Source organism: Camelus ferus, chromosome 19, assembly GCF_009834535.1.
Source record: "Camelus ferus isolate YT-003-E chromosome 19, BCGSAC_Cfer_1.0, whole genome shotgun sequence".
NCBI lineage: Eukaryota > Metazoa > Chordata > Mammalia > Artiodactyla > Camelidae > Camelus > Camelus ferus.
In genome coordinates, this window is record NC_045714.1 from 5,449,056 (window position 1) to 5,476,699 (window position 27,644).

The 27,644-nt window shown below is 43.1% G+C and overlaps 1 protein-coding gene and 1 non-coding gene across 2 annotated transcripts; both read left to right on the forward strand.

Moving 5' to 3' along the window:
* Positions 1–7,584: 7,584 nt before the first annotated feature.
* RNF114 (ring finger protein 114) lies at positions 7,585–20,500 on the forward strand. Its single transcript, XM_006174983.3, has 6 exons — positions 7,585–7,765; positions 11,931–12,081; positions 14,164–14,270; positions 14,634–14,748; positions 17,257–17,364; positions 18,629–20,500. The coding sequence occupies exons 1-6, from the start codon at positions 7,626–7,628 to the stop codon at positions 18,692–18,694; spliced, it is 687 nt and encodes a 228-aa protein (XP_006175045.2). The 5' UTR covers positions 7,585–7,625; the 3' UTR covers positions 18,695–20,500.
* On the forward strand, positions 16,499–16,634 carry LOC116658072. Its single transcript, XR_004313273.1, has one exon. It is a non-coding gene; the product is annotated as a small nucleolar RNA SNORA70 (small nucleolar RNA).
* Positions 20,501–27,644: the final 7,144 nt, after the last annotated feature.

The window sequence follows — 27,644 nt, forward strand, 5'->3', positions numbered from 1 at the left end:
ACAACACTATCTTTCATAATTTTGTCTCAGCTCTTACCACAGTGGACTATATATATATATGTTTAAACCTGACACAAGACCTGGAGCTCCTTATTTATCTGTGTTTCCCATGAGCTCTGCACATGTCTGACCAGGAGGTGCTTAACAAATGTTGCTTGATTGCAGGATTTTTTTCTCTCAGTGTTGGTGTCCCTGGCTGAAGTCAGTGGGTCTTGTCTCAGGAGTCAATGACATAATACGTGGGGGAGCATTTGGAGATCCAGCAACCTGCTATTCAAACAGCAGCGATTACTATATTTATCTGTTGCTGTCTGAGCACCACTTAAGGTCCTTGTGTACATCAGCCTTTATCAGTTCATGTTTAAGCTCCTCTCTTAATCACCTGTAAAGTGATGATGTTTACAGGAATTCCAGCTGAGAAAAACTGTCCCACCCAACCTCTCTGCCATTACAACAACTGAAAACTGTCCTTTGGAAACTGTTACAAGACTGCATGAGACTGCTATTAAGTCCCTTCCAGCTCTGTGGTTTTGTGACAGCCAAAAAGAAAACAGATTTTTAAGAAGGCTTTACCAGTAGGAAACCCTGGTCAGTGATTCTCGGTGACATTTCATAGCAGAAAAAAATCTAGTCTCTGAAGAGAGTCATGTTTCTCATTTTTTAGACAGGGCTGAAGGTCTGAGATTTCTCTGCTTGCTGATGTGGAATCATGGGAGTGTCCTTTTCAGATTTTATTACATAATGATTAGCAGATTATATAACAGTCATGTGACAATGATTAGGCACCTCTACTTTCTAAGAGCCAACAACATGAACAATCTACCTACTTCTTTCTATTTTTTAGTGTTTTTTTTTTAATCCCAAAAGTAACACATGAATTCAGATGACACAGACATGTATAGAACAAAATGAGAAAGAAAAGCAACCCTATGACCCAGCAATTTGATTTCTTGGACTCTACCAGAGAAAAAGCATAAGTGCGCAAAGAGACCTGTTGGGTCATTGTTTGTTTACAAAAATGAAACCCAGAAACATTCTAAATGTCCATCAATAGGGGAATGGTATAGCCAGACTAATGACTACCATGTATCACTTTAAAAGGATGATGTAAACCTACATAATTCTGCAAGACATACTTTGGAAGGGAAAAAGAGAGACATACCCTGAATGGAAGAAAAACATCAACCAATACTATATATTTTCTGAGGGTGCATATATATATATACATATGTATGAAGTCAACTGAGGACAGTAAAAATGTAGATCATTTGTTTTTTTAATCATTCAAATACATATTATATGATTTTTACTGTTGTCTTTCTCCCCTAGAAGTCAGCTCTGCGAGGGTAAAACCAGTGTATCTCTTTTGCTCACAATTATGTCACTGCTACCTGCCATACTACACTACCCCACATGCATTAGGGAGTTCAACAGTATTTGTTTCTGATTGAAATTTTCATTGAATGCCTACAATGTGCCAAGTTTTGTATTAGATTTAAGGGGCATAGACAGAAACAAGCAAGACAGACACAGCCCCTGCCCTCAAGGAGCATACATTCTCCTTATCAGAAAGAGAATATTTAAAAAATGACGAGTAGGATGAGCTAAAAACCAGTAATTCAAGATAGAAGTGGCAAATGTTACAAGAGGGATAGAGAGCTGAAAGAATGGAGAAGTGACATCAGAGAGGGCAAACTGGGGACAGCTTCAAGGAGGAGGTGGCATTTGCACTGGGCTTTGAGTGAGTTGGACATGTAAGGATGTTCAGTTTTCCTTCCAGCTGGAGAGAAGAAAGCAATCAAAAGTAAAGACTGGAAATTGAAACTCAACTGCATATGCCTAATAAAGGATTTGTACCCAGAATTTACAGGGTGTCCAAAAAATTGATGCAGTTTTAAACATTATGCTTTAGATAGCTTTAAAGTATTTAAAGCTCAAAATGGCACTAAGACTTTGGGATACCTTTATAAAAAAGAACTCCTACAACTAAACAAAAAAGGCAACGCAATAAAAAATGAACAAAAGACTTGAATAGATAACTTTCCAAAGGAAAACATACGAATGGCCAATAAGCAAATGAAAAAGTGCTAATTGTGATGACTTCATTCTATCATTAGCCAATGTCCCAAGTCACAAATATATACATGGAGTGCAGTTTATTGCTGCTGATGGTGGATTTAAACCCTATTTCAGTCATTTTTGGGGGTGGGGGTAATTAGGTTTATTTCTTTATTTTCTTATTTTTTTAATTTATCTTTTGTGTGTTGTTAGAGGGTAGGTAATTAGGTTTATGTATTTATTTATTTTTTAATAGAGGTATTGGGGATTGAACCCAGGACTTTGTGCATGCTAAGCACGTGCTCTACCACTAAGCTATACCCTCCCACCTCAGTCTTAATAATATCCATTCAATTATAGTTCTTGTCAAATTTTACTAGATCAGCATTGTTTTTACTTCATTACATGGCTGACCCTTAATATAACATAAACAGTAAAATGCTGTGCAAAAGCAATGAGCTGGTGGAGCAACTGATGAACTTCAGTTTTCTGGAACTAGGATATTTATGTGGTTGTCCCCGTATGTTTTTCCTGTTTATATCCAAATCATTCACTGCTGTACCCCTAATACCTATGAGGATACCTGACATATAGACATTACTGGTTAATTTGAAAAACCACGTGGACCCAATGTTCATGGCAGCACTATTTACAATAGCCAAGACATGGAAACAACCTAAATGTCCATCAACAGATGAACGGATAAAGAAGATGTGAGATAGATACACACACACACACACACATGCATAAAATGGAATGTTACTCAGTTATAAAAAAAAATGAAATAATGCCATTTGCAGCAACGTGGGTGGACCTAGAGATTATCATATTAAGTGAAGAGAGAAAGACAAATATCATATGATATAATTTATATGTGGACTCTAAAAAAATACAAATTTTATTTACAAACTAGAAATAGACACACAGACATAGAAAACAAACTACAGTTACCAAAGGGGAAAGGAGGTGGGGAGGGATAAATTAAGAGTTTGGGATTAACAAATACACATTACTATATATGAAATAGGTAAATAACAAGGACCTACTGTATAGCACAGGGAACTATATCAATTTCTTATAATAAGCTATAATGGAAAAGAATCTGAAAATATATATATATATATATATATATATATATATATATATATATATATATATATATATATATATATATATATATATATATGTATACGTATAACTATATCACTTTGCTATACACCTGAAACTAACATTGTAAATCACTTAAAAAATAAAGTTATTGGTTAAATGGATATTTACATGCCAGGTGTCACTCATGTTAAAACTCCTTGCAATCTGAGACTATGTCCTTTTTGTTTTTCACTTCCATGCTAAGTACAGTCAGCCATAAGGGGTAGGGGCAGTAAAGTCTAAGGAGCTGGGGAGAACAAGGGAGGCTGTGTTCACCTTCTTAGGCCAGGTGAGTCTATGAGATACTCTCATGCCTCCTAGTGGCAGAGGTGGGAATTCCTCCTGGCTCCTTGTTAACAGTTTGGCAATCTTGAAGAACTGGCTGAAATCGGGATGAAATTATCTGCCCATAGATTCATAAATGTAGTAATGTATAATGGTGTAAATTCTGCCTACTTTAGATTAGAACAGTAATAAATCCTACATGTGACCTGAGGCCGCGAGATAGGGCTCTGAGGGTTACTTGATTTGAGGGCTGGGGTCATGTCTAATTCATCTCAACTATTCTCCCACAGGGCCTGATGCACCATTGTTTACTTTTCACTTAAAGAGTAATGCATGAACTTGATAGAAACGTTTAGGCAATACAGTAGGAAAAGAAGTAAGTCTTGCTCCAGGCCCAGACCCTAGGCCCCAAGCCCTCAGTTTCTCTTCCTGATAATAGCCATTGGTACTAGAGTCCCAGGAATCCCAGGGTGATCAATCATCCTGCTGTGACAGGGACTTTCCCGGCTTTAGCACTGAAAGCCTCTCATCCGGGGAAACCCCTCAGCTTCAGGCAAACTGGGACAGTTGGTCACCCTAACTTCCAGAGACATCTATTCATCATATGCTAACATATACACATAGTTGAATTACTCAGTATCTTGTTATTTTAATTAAAAATATATTTCAAAGATCTTTCTATATCAGCTATATATTCATTTAACAAATACTTATGGAGTTACCTACCACACACCAGGTACTGTTTTAAAAGCTGAATATACAGAAGTAAACAAAATACACAAAAGTCTCTCTCCTTGTGGAATGAACATACCAGTAATTTTATCTACTGTATTTATTTACTCACTTTGCTACTGTGATCAGTGCTGTCCTGGACATCTGTGTGGTGTATACATATCTGTCTCACATGTGAGTAGGCCTGTAGCAGCGCCGTCCACAGAACTGTCTGTGACAATGGAAATGTTCCATATCTGCTGTGTCCAAGATGTAGCCACTAGCTACATGGGCTATTGAGCACTAGAAATATGGGCAGTGAGACTGGGGAATTTTTAGGTTGTTTTTTAACTCAAATTTTCCAATTTAAATAGCCACTGTACTAGATGACACAGGTCTATGGGATAAAGTCCTAAAAATAGAAAAGATAAATCAAAGTTCATGTGCTCTTGTCACTTGGATAATTATAGGCAAATCACCAGGAGAGAGGTTGTATTAGTTATCTGTTGCTGTTACACAAACTTAGCAGCCTAAGCACATAAATTGATTATCTCACAGTTTCTGTGGTTGAATAGTGTGGGCCTGGTGTGACTTGGTCACCTCACCCTGGAACAGATCTCCCTGTGATTTTTCCCTTTCTTTAAAATTTCTTTTTTTTTTTTTAATTTTTATTGATTTTCCTTATAATCATTATTTAGTTGAATACTTTTTTTTCAGTTGAATAATTTTTTAAAAGCATCTGTTACCTGCCTACCTCACTGCTTATTAGAGACCATGTCTTTCTCCTTCACACCACATCCCTGGAGCACCAGGGCCCAGCACACATTAGGCCCACAGGGATGGAAGGAGTTTCCCTTGGCAGTAAAAATCAAGTTTGTGAAGCCTTTGAGTAGGATCCCTTCCCTACTCCAGGCTCACATCAGAACCCCAAGAAGATCTTAGATGATGTGGGCAATCTGAGAGAGACTGTCAAAAACTAAAGGAGAGGAAGAGGCTATTGTGGGAAACATTCTCCTCAAGAACATTAAGGGAAAATGGGAGGAGAAGGGGTCACTCATTTGACACATTATTAGGCTGATTGTTGTTGAAAAACAGCAAGTAGGAGTGAGGGGATGAGGGAGGGCTGGCAAAAGAGTTGCAAGCTAAGAAAGGGAGAGTGAGGACATTTTCACTGAGAATGCCTGGGAGCAACAGGAAGGGATGGAGCACCTTTAGTCTAGTCTCAGCAGTGATGGGGGAGGGTGGGTGTAGATAAGGTAGGCTAGTGGTTCTCAAAGCACAGCCCCCACTCCAGCAGCAGCAGCTTCACCTGGAAAAAATGTTAGACATACAAATCCTCAGGCCACACCCTAGATTTACTGACCTGCTGAATCAGTGACTCTGGGGGTTGGCCCAGAAATTCGTGTTGTAAGAAGCCCTCTAGGTAAATCTGATGCACATTAGTTTGAGAACCACTGCCACTTGGTACCAAATACACTGGTGCCAAAGCCAAACTGTATGAGTTCAATCCTGACTCTCATTTTCCATCTGTGTTAGAAGGTAATTTAATCTCTCCGTGGTTCGATTTGCATAGTTGTAAAATGTGAATAATAATAGAATCTAAGTCATGGTTGCTGTAAGAATGCATTCATGTGAAGTGCTTAGAATAATAAGCACTGAAACAATTCACCATTAATAAATTATTTCAGGGTGGTGGGGGTTGTAAGCTCAGTGGTAGAGCATGTGCTTGGCATGCACGAGGTCCTGGGTTCAACCTCCAGTGCCTCTGTTAAGGGGGAAATATATATATGTATTCACACACACACACACACACACACACACACACACACACACACACTCACACATTATTTCATTATTTCAATCCTGTCCTCTTGTCTCTGTGACTCAGTGTATAATCTCTTGGAAAGTTCAAGACCCCAAACTGGAGGAACTCAGTGGATTTGAAGCCCAGGTCTGGGACTTTCCTGCCCTCACCACCTTCCCTGCCCTCAGCACAGAAGTTGGCAGCCGCCAAGTCCAAGTCCAATTCCAAGGCCAACATAAAGGTTTATAAATACCCACAACATATCTCTGCCCCTGCTAGGGCACCCCCATGCCTGGAGGGGAGACAGGGCACTTTTGGCTGGGAAGAGATCAGATGCTCTGGAGCCTGGCATAGGACCAGGAAAAAAAAATGGGCAAGTGTAAGCACTGGCCCTCTTGCACTGCTGCCTACACGCCAAGTTATCCATTGGTGAAAAGATACCCACAAGGCTACCTAAAAATAATCCTTCTGCTGCCAGCAGGCCAAGCAAAATCCACCCAGAGGACTGGGAATGGGACAAACGAGGCATCCATTTGCATTCAATTAAGCTGGTTTAGCAAACAGGATTTATTTGTCCTGTGCAGACCCCTCACTGTGAGGCCTTTGTGGCCTTTCAGGATGGAGTTTAATTGCTCATTGACTTTTCTGGCTAAGAAAACCTCGCAGACTTGTTAGCCGAGCCTGCCTTTTATTTTTTTATTTATTTTTTATTGTATATATGTTTTTTTATTGAAGTATAGTTAGTTTACAATGTTGTCTCAACTAAGCCTGCCTTTTACAAAGATGTAACTTTTGTTAAATGGGCAAGTACAGGAGCCAATCTGGTGCAGTGGAAAGTGGAGAAAGTTGGGATTCAAAACATCTGGGTGCTAGGCCTGCTCCTTTCTTTCAAGACTGAGGGTTAGTGTATCTCTTCAAGCCTCAGCATCTTCATCTTATACAGAGCTAGAGTTTGAACCCATCGCCAGGAGGCGTGTGAACACAGTATTAAATAATCTGACTCACTAGGGAGATAGGCCTCCCATTACTTCCGTTTTCACTAGGAAGTCTCAGTGTGGTGACAACCTGTCTTCAACACCTCTCTAACCATGGCTAACCTCCCTTTCCAGGGTCAACAGTACCCAACATGAATTAATAAGATGGTTTTGTTTCCACTGTATTTTTACAGTGCTCTGTAGAAATAAGTGACATTGATTTTCTATTTGTAGCCCAGGAGTGATATCAGATCTCCCTTTAAAATTTGTTTGCTTAAGTTTTAAAGAAAGAGCAACTCGAGTTGAGGAGAAATATTAAGTGATAGTGCATAAGTAACTATTAAGTAATTGTAATAACGATTTAAATTTGGGAAGGAGTGGCTGACGCACAAACCTCGTTCCAGTTGTACCAGTCCCTGGATCTGGCCTCCGCATTTTCCAGATTCCCTCCTTCCTTCCCTCCCTCCGCTTAAAGGGGCCAGGAGGCGTGGCCCACCCACTAACCCCGCCTCCAGCCTAACGCACATTCCATAAGCCACGCCCCGACCCCCCACCGCCCTCGCCCCGCCCCGACTGGCCGCGAGCCCCGCCCCCTCGAGCTCCCCCTTCTCGGCCGCCGTTGCGCTGCCCTCGGCGGCAGCAAGATGGCGGCGCAACTGAAGGACCGTGAGGGAGGTTCGCAGCTGGCGGGGCCTGCGGCGGAGGCCGACCCCCTGAGCCGTTTTACGTGTCCCGTGTGCTTAGAGGTGTACGAAAAGCCGGTGCAGGTGCCCTGCGGACACGTGTAAGTGATGAACCGGAGCCTGGTCGTGAGGAAAATGGAGTCGAGGAGCAAGGCCGCAGCAGGGAGGGTCTTGGGGTGGGAGCGAGAGGACCGACCTCTCTCCGCCGGGCCCCCAGCTCTTAGGGCTCCTGAAGGCCCGTAGGAGTTGGCGAGGTGCTCTTCTCTTCTTCCCTGCTCACTCCCCAGTATTCCGCTTTTCTGTTGAGTGCCTGCTGTGTTACAGGCGGCCCTGCCAGGCTCCTTCCCACGCGTGATGGTAGAGTCGCATGTTGCTGTGGGTGAGGTAGGGTCTAAAGCCTGCCCTTGGAGAGCCACACTTTCCCCTGAATAGTCTGTACATGGCCCCGGAAGTGTACTATGTATGGCGTCATGTGTCCAGCCCTGCCAAGTAATTCTAATGTGCACCAAAGTTGGAGAAACGCTGAACTAGACAAGAACAAAAGGGAAGTCTTGATGTAGATCTGACCAGTCTGCCCTTAACTGTGAGAAGGGTGGGGAGTGGGCAGCATTCCTACTTGTGTCCGAGGTTTTGTATTTGAAATTAAGCCTCCATGTTGCATATAGACTGATTTTGATGACTAAGGGAGATGCGTGTGGAAATGTCCAGTACAGGCTCTGGGGTAGGTGCTTTGAGGTTGGCAGGATTTGAATTTAAGCCTTGTTCCAACAGATACAGAGACAGCCTAAGTTGAAGGAATTGTAGAAATTGTGGCCACCTGGCTGTTAATGCTGGAAGTTGGCCTCCCTCAATGCTTATCGTGGGCACCTTGGTATTAGTCTTAGGATCTCTCTATTGGTCAGTAGGCACAATAGGCCCCTGCTGGTCCTCAGGGGCATTCTTATTGATGCAGCAATACTGCAGGGGAGGAAGGTTGGCAGCCAGTTTGCAGGTGAAGCCACCGAGGCTCACTTAGGGCAGGCTCACTATTATCTTACTCTTCCCAGATGGTCTGCAGGTGTTTGTCAGGCCAGAGAATGGTTGGCACCTGGCAATGGCACCCCAGCCACGCTGACTGCTTTTTGCTTCTTGAAGCTTCATGAGTCTCTAGCTTCAGGCTGTTCCTGCTTGAAGTTCAGTTAGCCTGGAACTCTTCCTGCCCCATCTGCACCTGCCTATCCACTACCCCACTAACTCCTTTATCACCATCCCCATGTAAATTACCTACCTGCTTCTCCTGTGACCTCCTCCTTCCTTGCACAGAGCAAAACTTAAGGATCATGAGAGCAGTGACCATATCTGATTTGCTCCTTTTTGTGTCCTGAGTGCCCAATATAGTGTCTGAGCAACTATCTTCCAGTCTTAAATTCAACTGGCTGAAATATTTATATGCCCACTATGTGCCAGATTTGGGAGCATAGTAAGAAACAAGGTGATTCTGCCCTCAGAGTTCACAGTCCAGAGAATTGATGATAAATAAGTACTAATAAGTGTTCAAACTGTTGTAAAAACTCATTGTGCAGTAGGAAGGCATTATAGGGATCAAACCTGTGTGTGGGGGTGGAGGAGTGATCAGGTGATGCACTGATGAACTAAGAAATTAGTGGTGAAAACAAACTTTGTGAGAGCTGAAATGGAGTCTAAGTAGCTTTCTCATTGAGTCCTCTTTTCCTTGGATCAGCCCTCATTATTTTATTTACCCAATTTGGATTAATTCAGTGGATTTCATTTAGTTAACATTTATTAAAAGGATTGACCCAGCACAACTTTACCAATTGAAGAGCAGCAAATTTGGAGTTTTCCTTCAGCCATATGAACCTTTTCTAGGTCAGAGGTCAAGGGGCAGTACTGGGATTCAAATGTTGGCTCTTTTCTATACTTGCCATACTAGCTCTATGTATTCATCAGTTCAGTGCTGATTGAAGACAGATGGCTGCACCTCTGTGAGGGCAGCCAAGTCTCCCTTAACTCTAGCCAAGTGCTTTTTGCTCTGCCTAGTTGATTTTTGCTAACTTTTGTGCTTGGAAACAAACATCACTGCAGCTCTGGCTGTGCAGGGCATTGAGTTTTTATAAAACTTTATTTCAGGCCCTGAATTTTACATCCCTTTCCAACCTAATGGAAAATGGAGAAGGGCAGGTGACTGGGTGCCCAAGAGACAGGACTTTCTAAGTAGCACTGTAACAGAAGGGTGGAGCATCTGTAAGGCTGAACTACAAAAAGGCCCTTAAGTAGGAAAAAAGAAACTAAAAGCTAGTCCAAGATACAAGGCCATTTAAAAGCACGATCATTTGTTGGGTGTGACTCAGGCACAAAGTGGCTTGGGAACGTTGATATATGAGCTGTATCTCAGTGTGTGCTTGAAGAGAGGCTTTGAGCCGCTTTTATCTGCTAGCTGGGCCTGATTTCATTATGCTCTCTGGGACCCTCTGTGCTCTCTTGGGTTACTCTTGTCACCTGCCTTTGAGAAGAAGTACAAGTGATGGCCATACAGCCCTGTCTGCCTCCTTAACCTCATCGCTTATCCTTTCTCCATGGTTACCACATCATGACCAGAGGCCTTCCTTTTTACTTTTTGGATTCCCCTTTGCACTTGGTGTCATCTCTGTGGAACTCTTTTCATCCAGGTCTTTGTGGCTCTCCATAATTTTAGGTCTCAGTTCAGCTGTACCTCCTTAGAGAAGCTTTCTGTGATTCACCCCTGCAGCTCATCTCTTTGTCTTGTTTTATTTCCTTCATATACTTAATCACTATCTGAAATTAACATTTGTGTTTTCCTCTACTCCAGAATTTGAGCATCATGAGGACAGGGACTTTCATTCACCACTGTGCCTGTGCTCTCGGTGGTGGATCAGTAGACCCCTCTGTCACCTTCTCCCAGCCCGGTAAATCAGTAGACCCCTCTGTCACCTTCTCCCAGCCTGGTCTTGAATTTTGCCTAGCAGCTTTAACATCTAGCTAAATGTCAAAAAGGAAGAAAATTTTTAGAGACAGTAAAAAATTACCAAATATGCAGACTACCTTGAATTATATATCCTGAGTTCTTTCAGGCAGATTTTGTTATCCTGCCTTAAATCTGTCAGGTTGAGTATGTAGCCAGGGTATGTTCATGCCTTATTATTCATTCTTTCTGTGTGCCTTATCTCAGCATCACCACCTGCCAGAAAGTTGGTCATCTTTGACTTCCCTTCTGTTCTTGTCCAAATTCAGTAAATTACCGAGTCTTATTGATTCTACCCCTGAATCATTTCCTGAATTCTTTATTGCCTCAGTCAGGCCTTCACAGTCTCTTGCCTTTAGCCATCTGTTCGGTTTCTGCTTCAAGTCTCATCTTTCCTCATCTAAAAACATTCTTAGGAGGGAGGGGAGAGTTCAGTGGTAGAGCACATGCTTAGCATGGGAGGTCATGGTTTGATCCCCAGTATCTCTGTTAAATTAGAAAAAATAATAGATAAACCTGATTACTCCCCCCCAAAAAACCCGTTTTTTAAACCAACAATTCTATTAACCATGATAGCCCCAGAATTATTTTTTTAAAACTTGGATTTGGTCTTGTTGATACTTTGCTTTAAACACCTGGGTCCCTACTGCTTATGAGGAAAAGTGTTAAACACTCATAATGCATCTAAGGAAATAAAAGTCTGCGTTTAAGGGCCTGGACTGTTCTTCCCCTCCTTTACCACTGAACTGTCTTTTAAGGCTATTCGTGGATGCTGTCTCTGAAGTCTTACCAGCCCTGTCCTCCTTGGGTCTCAACTGTTTGCTCTTGACTTTGTGTTCCCATAGTGCTTTGCATTCACCTCTGATGATTGCTTGTTTGTGATGCATTTCCTATATGCTAAGAGTCTGCTATACATATTCCATCCTCCCAACAATCCTAGAGGTAGGTACTGTGATCTCCATTTCACAGAGGAGAAACCGAAGTTCAGAAAACTCTGCCAAGATCCCTTAGTGGCAGGGACTAAGATTTGAAGACTGCACCATAACGCCTTCCGCCATGTGTCATGGTAGTTTGCCTTTATTTCTGTTGTTTGATACGTGTGTTCTTTGCAAGGAACTCCCCCACCCCCACATTTTTCTGGCCTAGAAGGACTCAGTATTCATATCAAGAGTAGGAAACAAGTGTTTTTAATCCATTATTCATTGATGATGTTTTAAAAGTTTATCCATTTTTGTTGTCTTGTCTCCATGATGCATGACGCAGGTTCTCTGTGTGTCTTGTTCTAGCTTTTGCTCTGCATGCCTGCAGGAATGTCTGAAGCCGAAGAAGCCTGTCTGTGGGGTGTGTCGCAGCACTCTGGCACCTGGCGTCCGAGCCGTGGAGCTCGAGCGGCAGATTGAGAGCACAGAGACTTCTTGCCATGGCTGCCGTAAAAATGTATGTGGAAGTAAAACAGAAGTCAGTATCTTTCTATGAAAAGATGGGTAAAATGTAGATCTGTTGCCACGCTGTTTCTGAAGTTAGAGCATGTCTAGGTGACTAACAGCACTGGTGCATGCTGGTTATCTGTGGCAGTGGCTGTGCTGTTTCATTTTGGTAACCTTACTGGTTGTGTGTGTTTAAGAATTGGTTTGGGGGGGTGGGGTATAGCTCAAGTGGTAGAGTGCATGCTTAGCATGCATGAGGTCCTGGGTTCAATCCCCAGTACCTCCTCTAAGAATAAATAAACCTAATTACCTCCCCCACCAAAAAAAAAGAATTGGTTTAGTGTATTACATAGTTTAGCTTTGAAAGCCATAGAAAATCAATTATCCCAGTTTTATCCTGTAAAAGACTCATTTTCCCAAAGCAGCATGCACAATTTAAATTAGACTATAGTGACAGAATGATACATAATTTTTTAAAATAAAAATGAAATTAGTGCCTTAAAAAAAGTTATCTGCTGCAGTGAGTTTGAGGGGAAGTTTTAAAATCCATATTATTATGGATAGAAAACTTGTTCAGCTTTTTAGCACTAGGTAAGGAGGAATTGTGATGCAAAGGTCACTATGAAATCATTTGATTATAATAGCAATATTTAACATTGAAATGCTCCATGCTCTTTTGTGTGACCATATTATAGTCAAGAATATTTATTTTCACATTTATTATAACTGCAAGGGAGAGATTCTCTTGTCTTATTTTCAGAGATATACCCAGCATTGATTTTAAAGTCATTATGATGTTATTAATTCCAGACAGTACAAAAATATAAACTAATGTAGGCTTGTTCTCCACTGCAGAGATTCTCTCTTTAAAAATCATGCAGTTTAGAAGGCTGCAAAACATTTTTCTGCCCTTTGATGAACACAACTGTGGGGTTTTTACAAATACAGATGTAGGATTTTCACAAAATAGGATCATGATGTAATGTATATTCCTACAATTTTTTTCACTTATTGGACAGCCTTGCTTATCAGTTTCATACTTCACTGCTTTAGTATGGATGGCCATAGAATGGATATACCTTACCAGTCCTTCCTTTCAGAGTGATTTAACACTAGGGGATCACAGTGGCTGCAGGTCTGAGTAGGGCTGTTTTCCATCCCTTTTAATTAGGAGCTCTTTGGTTGGCAGCTTGAATGAAGTTCTTTAGCTGGGGATTTGACAGAAAGAACCATCATGGGAAGCTGGAGCTGAAATGCTGAGCCATTTTTTCCCTTGCAGTTTCTTTTGATTTGAAACTCAAAATATTGAAATGTCCTGTTAACCTTCATCTTTCTTTGTGTATGCATGGTGGGTTTTTTTAATTTCTGTATGCTTTTGATTTTCTTCATTTTAAAGATGAGTGATTGTGGTATTATACCTCCAGGTGTATTATGCCTCCAAAAATGTTTATCTTCCCTTTACCTCCTTTTCCTTCATTCCTTACACTTTTCCTTTCTTTTTAGAACACCTATGATGATGCACTCTTCTCTAGGTTTTCTTTTGTCTTTCCATCTTGCAAAGACTAGATTTTATAAGAGAAGTAGGATTCAGATTTTGGAGTTTTTTGTTTGTTTGTTTTTTAAGCTTACTTATCACAGTCTAGTGATAGGATATTAATATTTAACTAGGATTACTAGCCTTTATCCCTTTTACTTTAATGATTATTTTTCTCTGTTGCATATAATGGAATGTGGTTCTTGGCTTGCTGTAAGGAGGCTAGTTTAAGTGCTAGTGTGGAAAACTTTAAACACTTCACTGGGTTTGAAGTATCTCTGAGCAGAGAGCACATCATGAATAAAGCAAACGTGTAGGAGAATGATTTTAGAGTGAAAGCGGATGTCTTGGTTTGGGCAAGTAAAATGTCAGCCTTTAGTGTTAACAGAAACTGTGCAAAAGTCAGAGTTTCAGCCCCATCAGCATAGCCAGGAGTCTGGTGAGATTGTTTGCCAGGGTGGTATAAGCCTAGTTTTCATCTTGCCTTTGCTTTGGGGATATGTTCGACTGGGTACAAGAACCTGACTAACTTGTGGGCTCTGATTCTTCCTCTCTAAGTTCCTCCTATCTAAGATCCGGGCGCATGTGGCTACCTGTTCTAAATACCAGAATTACATCATGGAAGGTGTGAAGGCCACCACCAAGGATGCGTCCCTTCAGCCAAGGTAAATGACTCTATCACTCTCTTAGGTGGAAGTCATCTTTTGCTACAAAGACATTGGACACTTTGCATGTTCAAGAGTTTAGTTGTATGAGTTTTGAAAAGTGGAGGTGTAGTAGTTGTATATAGGCAGCTGTCTAAAGCATATGTAAGTTTTTGTTTTGGAGAGAGGACTTTGCTATTCACATCAAATATTAGCTGTGCTGTTATTTTCAGAACATTTCCCCTGATGCGGAAGTGATCATCAAAATCCCTGACATAACACATTTAGTGAACTTTGCTCCTTTCTGGAGAGTACAGTGGTTCAGATTGTGTAGAAAGGTACTCACAGAGAAGTTTCTTCTTTTTTCCTGTCTTTTATCTCCAGGAACGTCCCAAACCGTTATACTTTTCCTTGTCCTTACTGTCCTGAGAAGAATTTTGATCAAGAAGGACTTGTGGAACACTGCAAGTTATCCCATAGCACGGACACCAAATCTGTGGTAAGAGTAACTCTGAGTTTTTTTGGTTTGTTTTGTGGGGTTTTGTTTTGGTTTAGTTTTTATGGGGGAAAAAAGTCAATATCTAATCTGGAATTTATGTTTAAATGTTAACAATTGTAATGTCCTTCATGACAATTTCCTCCTGTCCCCAAATCGTAGATCTGTGTGTTACCTTTAGTTGTCATGTCTCTTTAGTCCTCAGTTTGTCTTTCATGCCCTTGACATTTTTGAAGAGGACAGGCCAGTTGTTTTGTAGAATATCCTTCAATTTGAGTTTGTCTGTTTCTTCGTGATTAGATACAGGGATGCTCCGTCCTCCAGGTGCATGTTAGGGGGTCATGTGATGTCTGTTGTTCCCATTGTTGATGGAATTAACTTGAATCCCTTGGTGTCTGCCAAGTTTTTCCATAAAGCTGCCACTTTCCTTTTGAGTAGCTTCTTCGTAGTTGTGGAGAAAGAAAATTTAGATAAAATTATTGGGGAAGTGCTTATCAGTTTCTTTGACATTTAATTTAAATATCAAGGCTGACGTGTAGTTTCTTTTTTAAAAAAGAAAGTTTAGATTTGGTCCACATTTTCAGCTGCATCTTTAAGATGTCTTAGTTATGGTTCTTAGTTACTAACTGAAAGAGCAAGTGAGCAGAGACACACAAACACCTACCACCTACCCTCTCCCCCAACCTATTTTCCATTTTAAACTTAGCCAGATAAGCTCAGCTCTTTTGGAAATTATGAAAACTAAAATGTATGTTAAGTCAAATGGTAGAGATACTCTAATTCATTTCCTACCACCATCTCCCCTGCACTCACTTCTAGAAGTGAGTAAGTGAGGAAACCGGTGTGCCACCCATGCTGAGTGGTTACCCACGTTGTAGAGCTGCTTAGTGCAGAACCAGTACTGGAACGCAGTGTCCTGGCTCCTAAACCAATTCTCTCCCCAGCATCAGAGTTGGCCTCTGTTGAGTGCTGATTGGCATATTGAGTAGTGCTCAACAGTGTGTATGGAAAATACAGAATCATGGCATCCAGAGACACTTCTGGTTTTTGAATGTATGATTCATTTATGTCCTCCTTTTTTGTCCCCCTTTTAATGCAAATGACAGCACATTCTACACACTGTAAGCAGTGTTGTTGGCATCTGTTCAACATCAGTACATGTAGATCTGACTCTTTGTTTTATTTATTTGTTTGTTTATTTATTTGTAGGGGGAGGTAATTAGGTCTATTTTATTTATTTTTAGAGGAGGTACCGAGGATTGAACCCAGGACCTCATGCATGCTAAGCATGTGCTCTACCACTTCAGCTATACCCTCCCCCCGGATCTGACTCTTTTTGAACTACAGTTGAACTTCATTTTTCCATTACTTGTCTGTACCATGAGTTAACTGGTCCTTTGTTGATAAATGTCAAGGTTAGTTCCAGACAAAGTCAGAAAATTTGATTAAGGACTGGATGTTAAGTGCTAAAAAATTCTTATTCATCAGTGGGTGGGATAATGGTATTGTATTTGTAAAGGGAAACCCCTGTTGTACTGTACTGAAATAGTAAAGGGTGAATTGTTGTGTCTTATTTTTAAATGCTTTATTTATTGCTGAAGTAAGTATGTCAGACTTAAATCTAGGGGTTGGGGTTAAAGGATGGTTCATCAAACTATTATCTATCTACTTTCCTATAGGTCTGAAGTTTTCTATAATGAATTTTAAGCGGCTGCCATAGACTTTATGTGTGTCTATAAAATAAAGTTTTAGACTACAGCCAACTAAGCCAACTGTGCTCTTTTTCTGCATGAGGGCCTAGTGTGCAGTGGCTGCAAACAGCTTTCTTCTCGGTAGTGTGTGCAGCCTGTTGCTTGTATGAGTTGCCCTAAGGGACCTTGGAGACAGCCATTTCCGGAGGACATTCATGTTTGGCCTCAGGCTGTCCACAGCCTAGGCTCCAGAAAGGTGTACGGGGTGCCTTTGGAAAGCCCAGGGCACCGTGGCCAGGGTCCACATTGGCCAAGTCATCATGTCTATCCACACCAAGCTACAGAACAGGAGCATGTGATTGAGGCCCTACGCAGGGGCCAAGTTCAATTTCCCTGGCCTCCTACTCTTCAAATCCTAAATCAGCCTCTTCTGTGAAGACTTTTCAGCCTGAGCCCCCTCATCACAGCATTTACTTTGTTAAAACAATACATAAGGCTGTGTTTTACTTCCTTAGGACATTGCTCGTCTGTCATTTCCTTGATTTTCTTTGTGCTTTTGGATTGTTTTGTGTGCTGGGTTGGAAAACCAGAGTCTAGGCCCTACTGGACTGACATGTTGTTCTGACCTCAGTAGGGGATCAGAAATGGGTGGTATCATAGCTTAAGCCTTTACCGCCCCCCCATCCACCCCGCCTGTCATGTGACTTGAGTAGAAGACTGATAGTGTTTTCTGGGTTGTGAATGTGCTCTGATGTGTTCCACAGAGGGCTAATGTCAGCTCAGACATCAGGTGCCTAAGACTATGCTTCTCTGTTGAAAGGTTTGTCCAATATGTGCCTCGATGCCATGGGGAGATCCCAACTACCGCAGCGCCAACTTCATAGAGCACATCCAGCGCCGGCACCAGTTTTCTTATGACACTTTTGTGGTGAGTCTCGAGTCTGGGCTCTGATTCCTGCCCTGGGGGCATAGTGCAGCCCTCTCCCTTCTCTGACCTGAGAACTGTGGGCCCCCTTGGTGAGTTTTGTCACTGACATGAAGGGCTCCCTGAAATGACAGCTGTGTGATATTTAACATGTTGATCGCCCACTGTGGATCGGGTGACCCTGAGGAAACAGCTGTCACCCAGATTTGGGTGACATGGCAATCAGCATGTTAAGATGAACTAGCCGGTCATCTAGACTGAGACATAGTGAATGCTTGCTTTTATTTTATCTTTTCCAAAATTTTTGTCCACTTTCTTTCGGTATGTGTAGTTTCTACCTGATATAGAGCCTGGTTTGGGATCCTTAAGCTCAGGTGCTCACGGTGACCAGGCAAGTAACGGAAGTGATTCTCATAAGGAATTGCCACCCGGATGGTGTATGACTCCGGTTATGCTGCCATGAGCTCCAGCTGATTGTTGTGTGGAAATACAGGCACAGTATTGCCAGTCTCCTCCCCCACCTCAACCCTAAGGAGCTGGAAAGGCAGAATTTCACATGGAGCAGCCCATATTTTTTTTTTTTTTTAAGTATTTCAGGCAGACAAAATACATCAACTAGCCAATGTGATCATCAGATTTACATCCTTTCCCTAGAGCCGAGTGGTTTTGAGGGACACACTATTTTGGCATTATAGTGACAGAAAAATCTGGCTAGCTGTTTAAACCTTTTATTTACATATGTAGTTGTCAAATTAGGATTTTAGAGCAGTAGTCAGTCTTATTGGCGGTATTTCAGGGCCCAAGAAGGAAAGCATGGCTCTTCCCTAAGTTGTCATAAAGAGTATTTGTTCTTGGCCCAATAGGGTGTCTGAAACTCAGACTTCAAAATAACTGTTGTTTTGTTAAAGATGAATACGATTCCCAAGTAAAGCCCAGGTAGATACCTCTGCGTCACTGAGTCGGAAAGGCTGGTCTCACTATAGGGCCTCCCAAGTCTGAGCACTTGGTCTGTGCCAGGCTCTGTTCAGGTGCTCTCTGGTCCTCACCACCCTGTCTGAGGGAGCCGCCATTATGTTCATCCTCAGGATGAGGCAGCACAGGCACAGAGGGGTCAAGCAATTTGCCCAGAGTCACGCAACAAACTGCGGAGCTGGGAACTGGCCTCTGGCAGCCCTCTCCGGCGCCCGTCACTCAGACGTTCTGCTTCTGCTGAAAGTGAGTCTTTGCTGTTGCACACGGTTGCTGAGCGTCCGTACTTTGCCCGCAGGATTACGACGTTGATGAGGAAGACATGATGAACCAGGTTCTGCAGCGCTCCATCATCGACCAGTGAGCAGTCCCTGCTGTCACTCACGCTCCAGAGCCTCCATTATGTGTTAAGCGTGAAACATGTGACTCATCCACTTAAAATGTACAACAGACCTGGAAGGCAGCCATGGCATTAGGACAGGGTCACTTCTGACAGGGGGACTGGGCCCCGGTCAGAGCCTTCCTTTCCTTTGGGCTCTTCCCCTGCTGTTCACTGTTTGTCACATGTCTGGTCTTTCATTGTTCCTTAGCCACTTCCTGGAGCTTCTTCCTCCTCTTTCAGAAGGGAACCTGGCTTCTCCTGTCCCTGTTTCACACTTGATCCTCCTGTCCAGTGTTCATCTCTCAGGTCCTCCGAGCCAGCCAGGGCTTCTCTGGGTCATGAATAGCACAAATGAGACATGCATCTCCTCCTTGTCCCTGAGGTGTGTGAGCTCTGGCAGTAATGCATTTGATCAGTGATGGGATTCCTCCTGTGCTCTTGAAGTTTCTGTTAGTTGGTCCTTGGCAGCAGCTACCAGAGCTGGAGTTACCTCATGGGAGACACTTACAAGTCCTTTCAGGGTGAATATTCTGAGCTTAACATGATCTGATGCTGAAAGTTTTGATTAGTGAAATTTTCCTACCATTCCTACCACCCTTAGGATTAACTGGTTCAGTCTTAAATGCCTGCATGGTGCCTTTTTAGAATAAGGTATAACCATATATTTTTAGTGAAAATAAGTGTTTCTAGGATAGGAAAGTTAAACTCCATTTATCTATAAGTGGGAAGGCGAGTCAGCTAAGTGAGGTAGGAGGGCTGTCACTTTTTGGTTCTGATTTTCAAATTGATGAGGTATTTTCAAATGATGCAGTCATGTTTGCCTCTCTATTTGGGAACCTGCTTACATTCTTGTTTTTGAAGCATGAAAAGGAGTCCTCATATGAATAAGAAGGAAGACGTTTGCGGGTTCCAGTGGATACTAGTTCTTTCATCTTTTACTTGGTAACTTAGATTAAACTGAGTGTTGCTTTTCTGTCATGAATGGTTTCCTTATAAAACTGGTTTCAACACGTAAATTGGTGTGTGAAGACCTGCCTTCTAAAGCAGAGAGGTTATGGGAAATTTGGTATCACTGCCTGCTGTCTCTTCAACAAGACATGCTATTCAAAAGGCACAGCACACCTCCTGCAAGCAATTGGTAGTAGAAACTGTCTCCTGGAAACTTGCTTTGATAACAGATCAAGAAGCTTGAGGTTCAACATTTTTCACAAATATTTATAAATACAAGGCTAAGGGCTGTCAGTCTAATCTGTAGGCGGAGAACCTCTGATTGACCAGAAGGCATCTGGGTTTAGATTTGTTTTCTCCTATCAAACGTCTTTTCTGAATATGGAAATTTTTTTCTGGTCAGTGGCCAAGGTTGCAAATGGCAGGGGCCTTTGGGCCTGTGCGCTGCTGCCGTGGGCCGCTCCTTGAGAGTTGCAGTCACCTAGAAACCAGCAGAGACAGGGCCCTTTCAGGGCAGAGTAATTTTTTCTAATGTGCTGTTGCTTGGGAGGGCCCAAATGTTATGGTCAGCTTCTCCACTGTAATTTCTGGGAAAAGTTCACTCAGACCTCCCTGAGTTGAGATCTTCTTGGTCTAAGTTTAGAGGGAAATTGGATAAAACCTTCATTTGAGCGAACCAACGATAGTGGTCTCACTGGTGGTACCAAGAAACTGATTTCCTTGTATTAAGTGCACTTCATGTATTTCTAATGAGATGACTTTCCAGAAAGTGACATTTGTTATGTTCTGGCTTTTAGAAAGTGAAATATAAATAAATTTCATAATTTATCCAACTGGTAAGCTGTAATGCCTACTTTCATTAACCACCACTTGCTGAATCCTGGACCTGGAGAGCCTCTAGAAGATTGTTACTCTTTCTAAGGAACTTCTTATCTGTCATGAGTGAGTCCCATCTGGCTCTGATCTCAGCTCTGACACTTTATCAGCTATCCTCACCAGGCCTGTCCTCTCTGGAGATTGGTGCCCCCACCCCAGTTGGGAGCTCCACTGAGGCAAGAAGTGGCCGTGTTCCAGGAAACAAAGCTTCAGATGACTTAGCAGCAACCCCGAGACATCGTAGTAGAGGGTTCTACACGTAAAGATCTGAGGTCTTGGGCATGTTTCAGTTCCAGACTCTGCTACTGGCTGTGAGACATCTGGAAAATACTCCCCTTTCTTATTTAAATAGGACCCTTTTGCATGTGGAGAAGGGACTATAGTTGGGAAAGGGGAAGCAGGGACCAGGGAGGTGGCTGCTGCAGGTTCTAGGCAGGAGACAGTGGCAGCTTGGGACCGTGCAGCAGTGACGGGGCTACTGGAGTTGTCTGATTCGGTCATGTAATTTTTGAGGATGAGGTGTGAAAGCTAGAGAGGAGTCAAGAATGATACCAGCGTTTGGGGCTTGAACGGCTGGGTTGTGGGGGTGCCCTTCTGAATTGAAGGGAAGGCTCCAATAGGAGCAGTTGTGGGGGAATCAGGGATGTTGTAGGAATGGGTACCTTGGACTTGGGATAAGGCTTCAGGTTCTAGCATCATGCACAGATACAGAGGGTGCCCCCTCTCAAGCAGCTCACATAGAACTAGGATGTGCCTGGGACACTCGAATAACTAAAGTTACCCGAGGATGTCAGTTACTCTGATGTCAAAGATGGATGTAGGTCATAGGTCAAACTATCTTAAAATGTATGACTAGACAAAATATTTCTGTATTTTAAATATAAGTAATTAAAAATAACTATGCATTTGAGTATTTCATCTTCAGTGGTAAAAGCTCTCATATTCAGTTTGGCCAAAAAACTTTAAAAATTTCCTTATTGGGAAGATGGACAGTTTCCTTATATTCAGACATATATGGTGTTTCCTAAGCACCTATGATGTGGCAGCATTGTGCTAGCCGCTGGGGATTCACACACTTATCTGATATAAATTACAAACTGATAAGTGCTCATAGTAAGGGCTTGTATCAGCATCTAGACTTTTTATCCTTTCTCCACCTGTGCCTTCTCCCTCCCTCTCCTGTGACTTCGGTGTCCCCTACTACTGGCTCTTCCCAAACAGCATCTGAGCATGATTAGATATCTCCCGCCGTCTAAACTGGCCTGTATCTCTCCTGCAAGTTCATAGCCAAACATCTTGAGTTGGTTATTCTCACTGCCTCCATTTCTTTTATTTCCCAACTTTACTTCTCAAACTACTCCAGCCTGCCGTTTGCACCTCACCCCTCAGCACCAGAACTGATCTTGTCACCAAAGACAAAACAAGGCATGTCACTAAGCCCAGCAGATATACTAGTCTTCCTGCTCCGTCTTCAGCATATTTAGTCCTTTGACCATGCCTCCTGTTGGAAACAGGTGCTTCTGTTGGCTTTCCTCCTGCAACATCATTGTGGTTTCTCTTCCTGTTTCTCCACCGTATTCCTTTCCTATTTCCTTGGCAGCCACGTCCACCTAGTTCCCTTCCCTTCGCTGTTGGAATTCTTCAAGGCCTTGCCCTAGGCTCCTTCAACTCACCCTACACCCTCTCCCTGTGCAGACTCACCCACTCACCACTCCTCCCTTGGCTTTCATTACCATCCGTGTGCTCATAGGCCCAGATCCACAGTTCGAGACCAGACAGCTCTCTGGAGCTCCAGGCTCAAAGAACTAGCTTCCTCATAGGCCTGTCTATCCGCATGACTTAAGGGCATCTTAAGTGCTGCATGCCTCAGAACTGAACTCATCCTCTGCCCTCCTACCATGCACACCTTTCCCCACAGGTGGTAACACTTGTGCAGTTGCTCAAGAACTAATCTGAGCATCTCTTTAACACCTCTGTCTACCTTAACACTCTGTGTAACCAAATTGTATTGATTTTACCTCCAGCGTAACATACTATGTTTTCTCACCATCCTACTGCCACCTGCACCCCAAATTCCACCATCATGTCACCTGAATTACTGCCATAACTTTCCTTCTGTCCTCTTTACAGTGCCTTCTGGCCGACACCCAATCCATCCTCCACCAAACAGCCAGACGGATCATATCCTTTAAAACCCTCCAAAGCCTTCAGTTACCCTTAGATAAGCCCCAACATTTTGCCATGTCCCTCCAGACCTGTGGGCCCTGCCCACTACCTATCTCTCCAGTCTCAATTCCTAACATTCGCTTCCACACTCTTTGTGCTTCAGCCACACACGCCTGCCTTTCTACACCTCAAGTGATCACTCCCCAGCCTTCTCTCAGAAATATTCGCTGTCCCTTCACCCATATTTGCCTCCCGATTGCAGTTTGGATGTCTGGATCATAATTTCACATATGATGTTCCTATAGAAACTTCTAGTACTCCTCAGGTCACTCACTGAACTCAAGTACACATACCCCTAACTAGATTATAAATTCCCTGAGGTTAGGATTCTTGTTTACTTTGGTAACTCCACTGCTCAGTATTGGGGTTGTCAGATAAAACACAGGACTCCAGTCACATGTGAATTTCAAGCAAGCAACGAATAACTTTTTAGTATAAGTATGTGCCAAATATTGCACCGAAGTTTAATTTGCCCAAGTAGACTCGATAATACATATTCCTAGAATTGAAATGGGACTAAAGGGAGCCCTTTTACAATGGTACCTTTCTGTGGTAACCCTTCCAGCCCAGAATTAGGGGCCTGGTACTGTGGTAAGAAGAGCCTGAGAGAAGCTGGCCCCGCTGTCCATCACTGTGGGGAGGTGGGTCCCCAGGCCGGAAGCACAGGGCCTGGGACTTGCCTGGCAGAGGATCAAGATCAGGTGGGCAGGTAAGGTGGCTGCTGCCAGCTGGGGACCTGCCCAGGCCTTTGATGTGGTCCCTGGATGCTCTCTTGCCTTCATTCCTCTCATTATCCCCTGGCCTTCTGTGGTGTCTGCTGAATGTGCCTTACAGTGTCAGCTGGGTGCTATGAATACAGGAATAACCACAGTGACGATAATCATTCTCATCCCGGGCTCCTGACGCAGTGCCCACCCTCAGATAATTTTGACTTAATCCTGCCTCCTTTAGCTGAAAGGTGACCAAAGCCAGGCATTCAGGATACTCCAGGAAAGTCAGTCCCATTGAATCCTCTTAACCATCCCTGCAGGAGGGGTGCTGACCGCGTTTCCATTACACAGGTGATGGAGTGGAGGCCAGAGAGGGTGAGTAATTAGCCCGAGCCGGAACACGAAGGACTTGGTGTTACAGCACAAAGGTGTGGGTGGACGCTTGGTCTGGGACACAGTGCACAGTCCCCAGCATCTATGTGACATTAGACAGCTTACTCTAATCTTTGTGCCTTGGTTTCCTCATCCGTAAAATGGGGCTAATAATCGTGTCTTCCTCACAGAGTTGTGGGAAATCTAGTGAAATAATCCACATCAAGCATTAGAACAGGGCCTGGCACAAAATAAGTGCTTAATGAATGTGAGCTACCAATGCCACCACTGTTTGTCCCCTCCATTCCGGAGCACCCAGTGCCCAGCCTCAGCAGAGAAGCTAGCAGCTGTGGATGTTTGATGACTAAATACTACTATTAAGTGAAGTATTTCCCAAATTTGCCCTGAAGACATGAATTACCTGGCAGGCAAAATGTGTCATCAGGCCCTGCCCTTGGAGATTCTGATTGGCAGGTGTGGGTGGGGCCTGGGAATCTGTATCTTTTAAAAAGAGCCTCAGGTAAAATGCATCCTCAGGCTAGTGCAGGAAATCCTTATGTAAGATGGGATAGTGTTACAACAGATCTGTTGTAGCTGGGGTGAGGCAGCTACTCAGCTACTCGGTTGACTGTTAGAGTCAGGTGGACCAGCTCAGTTCTTACTGGTTGGAAGACTTTAGTGATAACCTTTTCTGATTATAAAAATCATCTAGACTACTTATTTGGTCTCAGATGATTGCCCCACAAATTATTTTTACAAAGGGAAAATTGGTAAATTTGTAGTAGACAAATCTACCAGACACCTTCTTTACCAAGTGATCAGAATTAGTATCACCGATAATGGGTCAAACCATGGGTGACTTGAAGGGATGCGCTGAGGACACAACACAACTTCTGAGATTCCCCGTAGAAAAATGTTTAACCTGAGTATAACTGTGAGGAAACATCAGGCAAGTTGTCCAAATTGAGGGACATTCTAAAAAACAACCCGAACAACCTGAACTTTTCCAAAATGTCAGGGTCAGATTAAAGGAGACTCAGGGGGCATTCAACCTATCGCAGTGCTGCGTGAGCCTGGTTGGATCCTTGACGGGGTGGGAGTTGCCCTAAACGATGTTAATGGGCCAGTCGCTGACATTTGAATATGGATTGTGGAACAAATAATAGTATTTTATCAATGTTAGATTTCCTGATTTTGACAATCACACCACAGTTACATAAGAGAATGTCCTTGTTCTTAGTAGAGATGCACGAAAAGTTTAAAAGGATGTGATGTCTCCAATTTACTCTCAAATGGTTCAGAAAAAAAATAGTGTATGTTCATGTATAAATATTGATAATAAATATGATACGAAAAAGCAAATATGTACAGTGTTAAAAATTATAATGCTTATTTGAAAAATAACCAAAGACAGGTAGAGCAGAAAAATATAAAAGAGAAAGTGGAAGGTGGGAGGGTAATAGACTTCATGTAATGCTTAGCATACATGAGGTCCTGGGTTCAATCCCCAGTACTGCCTTTAAAAAAAGAGAGCAAGAAATTAGAAACCACTCCTCATCTGTCTCCACAGACAACCAGCAACCATTTCTGCCCAAAGTGGAATACTTCAGTGTCTTTGGGTCACCATATTTTTGGTTGAAATTTAAAATGGGCGAATGCTTTACTTCTCGCCCATAACCTCTGTTTTTCACTCCGTGATCTGTCAACATCTTTCCTGTCACTGTGTTACCTTTAATGACTGCATGATACTCCTGGTGAGGATGGACCATACTTTATCAATGGTTATTTAGGTTGTTTCCGGTTTGACTCTGTTAACCTAAAACAATAATCCAGCCAGTTATTTTACCAGCAAAACGAGTTTATTCAGGAACAGCAAAGAATTGCAACTTGGGACTTGCAACTATGGCAAACCACATGCAAGTCTGGTGAAACAAAGGAGAGGGAACTCTTTTATAGAGGCGAACAGGCTGTCTGGGGAGACAGAGAGATATACCCGAGGAGAGTCATTGAGAGAGAGAGAAAGAGACAGAGTCAGAAAGAGACAGGAGAGAGACGAGGAGGAAGAGAGCAAGGTGGAGGGAGAGCCAGAGGAGGGTTGCTGCTCTCCAGGAAGACGGCGCGGGAACTGATCTGAGGCACAGAGGCTCCGACAGCCTGGCCACAGGAATCCCCGCAGAGAAGTGAGTAAGCGTCTTTTAAGGACACACCCTACAGATACAATTGTAGATGAGGTCAGTGTCCTTTGTGCAAGGATTTTCATGGGGCTATTGTTCCCAGGAAGCAAAAGATGAGAAGCAACCTCATTGCCCATCAACCAGGGGCTGGTATAGATTGTTGCTCTGAGTGCTGGTAGGAGCCAGTCTCGAGGTAGGGCTGCCAGATTTAGCAAGGAGGTCCAGGTAAATTTGAATTTCAGACAAAGAATGAGTCTGTTCCATGCAGCCTTATACTAAAGCTTATTTGTTGTTTATCTGAAATTCTAGTTTAATTGGATATCTATATTTTATCTGTTGACACTATCTCCAAGACCAGTGAGAACAGCAAGGTGAAGTCAAGATAGAGTGTGTATATGTGCGTGTATGTGTGTACACGTGCGTGCAAGGAGGACTTTCTGAGGTGGCCTGTCCAGGTTCTAGCTCCTGACCTGGGTGGTAGTAGTGGAAAGGAAGGACTTTTCCAGGGTCACACCACCTGTTGTAGGGCTAGGCAGGACCCCAGCTTTGGTCTCTGCTATAATTTGTGTTTTTTTTTTCCCTTCAAGTGTTAATGTATTAAATAAAAATATTTTTAAAAAACCCACAATTTTCTAAACTCCATTTGAAGATTTATAATTTTTAAAAAGACTGGCAATCTCAAAAACTCTGAGGGGCCTGGGACTCTCTGGGTCCTGGAGCCTCTGCCATCCAGAACTTTCACTTCATAATCATGGTGGTTAGTGGTCACTGCTGCCTGGAATGTCCTCTCACTTCCCCCTCTTCTGCCCAACCTTGTGACCTCAGCCCAGAGTCAGTCTGGGTCTCATGCCTCTGACTCACCAGGTCCCTTGGAGCTGGCAAATTGCCTGCTAACACTCGTCCTCCCTCACCTGTGAACTCCTCGGTTATAGGGGCTTATTTGTGTCTGACTTGTTTATTATAATATCCTAACCCACTAGGCCAGGAACATTACATTGCTCGCTGTGACTTGGGCATGTTAGCATGTCACATCTCTGAGCCTCAGTTTCCCTATCTGTAAAATGGGGCTAATAATCTTGCCTACCACTCAGGGCTTGCTGTGGGAGTCAGTGGGCCAATATGGCAGCAACAGGAAAGGGAGATAACATTAGCATGTCTGAGGTGATGTTTGAACTGAGAACAGCTCTGGGAAGACCTGGGGAAGGGTGTTCTGGGCAGAGGGAACAGCAAGGGCAGAGACCCTGCTCTGGAAAAGAACCTGTTGTGAAGAGGAAGCAGGAAGGCCAGCGAGGCTGGAGAAGGTGAACAAGGCGAAGAGTAGAGGAGGTGAGCCCCAGGTTATGTAGTGTCTTGTGGGCCAAGAGCAGGGTTTGGATTTTATTTTGAGTCTGAAACTAAGCCAACTTTCACTTAAGGAAATGGTTTGTTCTCATTTTCCCCTTGGCCATATCTCCCACACTCAGTGGTCCAGGGATGCAGGTGGGGAGAGGGGAGGCCCTGGGGCTTTTCCTGGAAGCAGATTCAGTCTTCTGCCAGGAAGGTGGAGATAACAGGGCTGTATCAGTCTGGTCCGAGGGGTGAGTCTGCCAAGGCAAATTAGTGGGAGATAGTCTGGAAGATAATGGA

Coding starts and splice junctions, on each gene's coding strand:
- RNF114 (XM_006174983.3), top strand. CDS start 7,626: ATGGCGGCGCAACTGAAGGACCGTGAGGGAGGTTCGCAGCTGGCGGGG. Junction 14,749..17,256: donor GCACGGACACCAAATCTGTG/GTAAGAGTAACT, acceptor CTCTGTTGAAAG/GTTTGTCCAATATGTGCCTC. Junction 17,365..18,628: donor TTTCTTATGACACTTTTGTG/GTGAGTCTCGAG, acceptor CTTTGCCCGCAG/GATTACGACGTTGATGAGGA.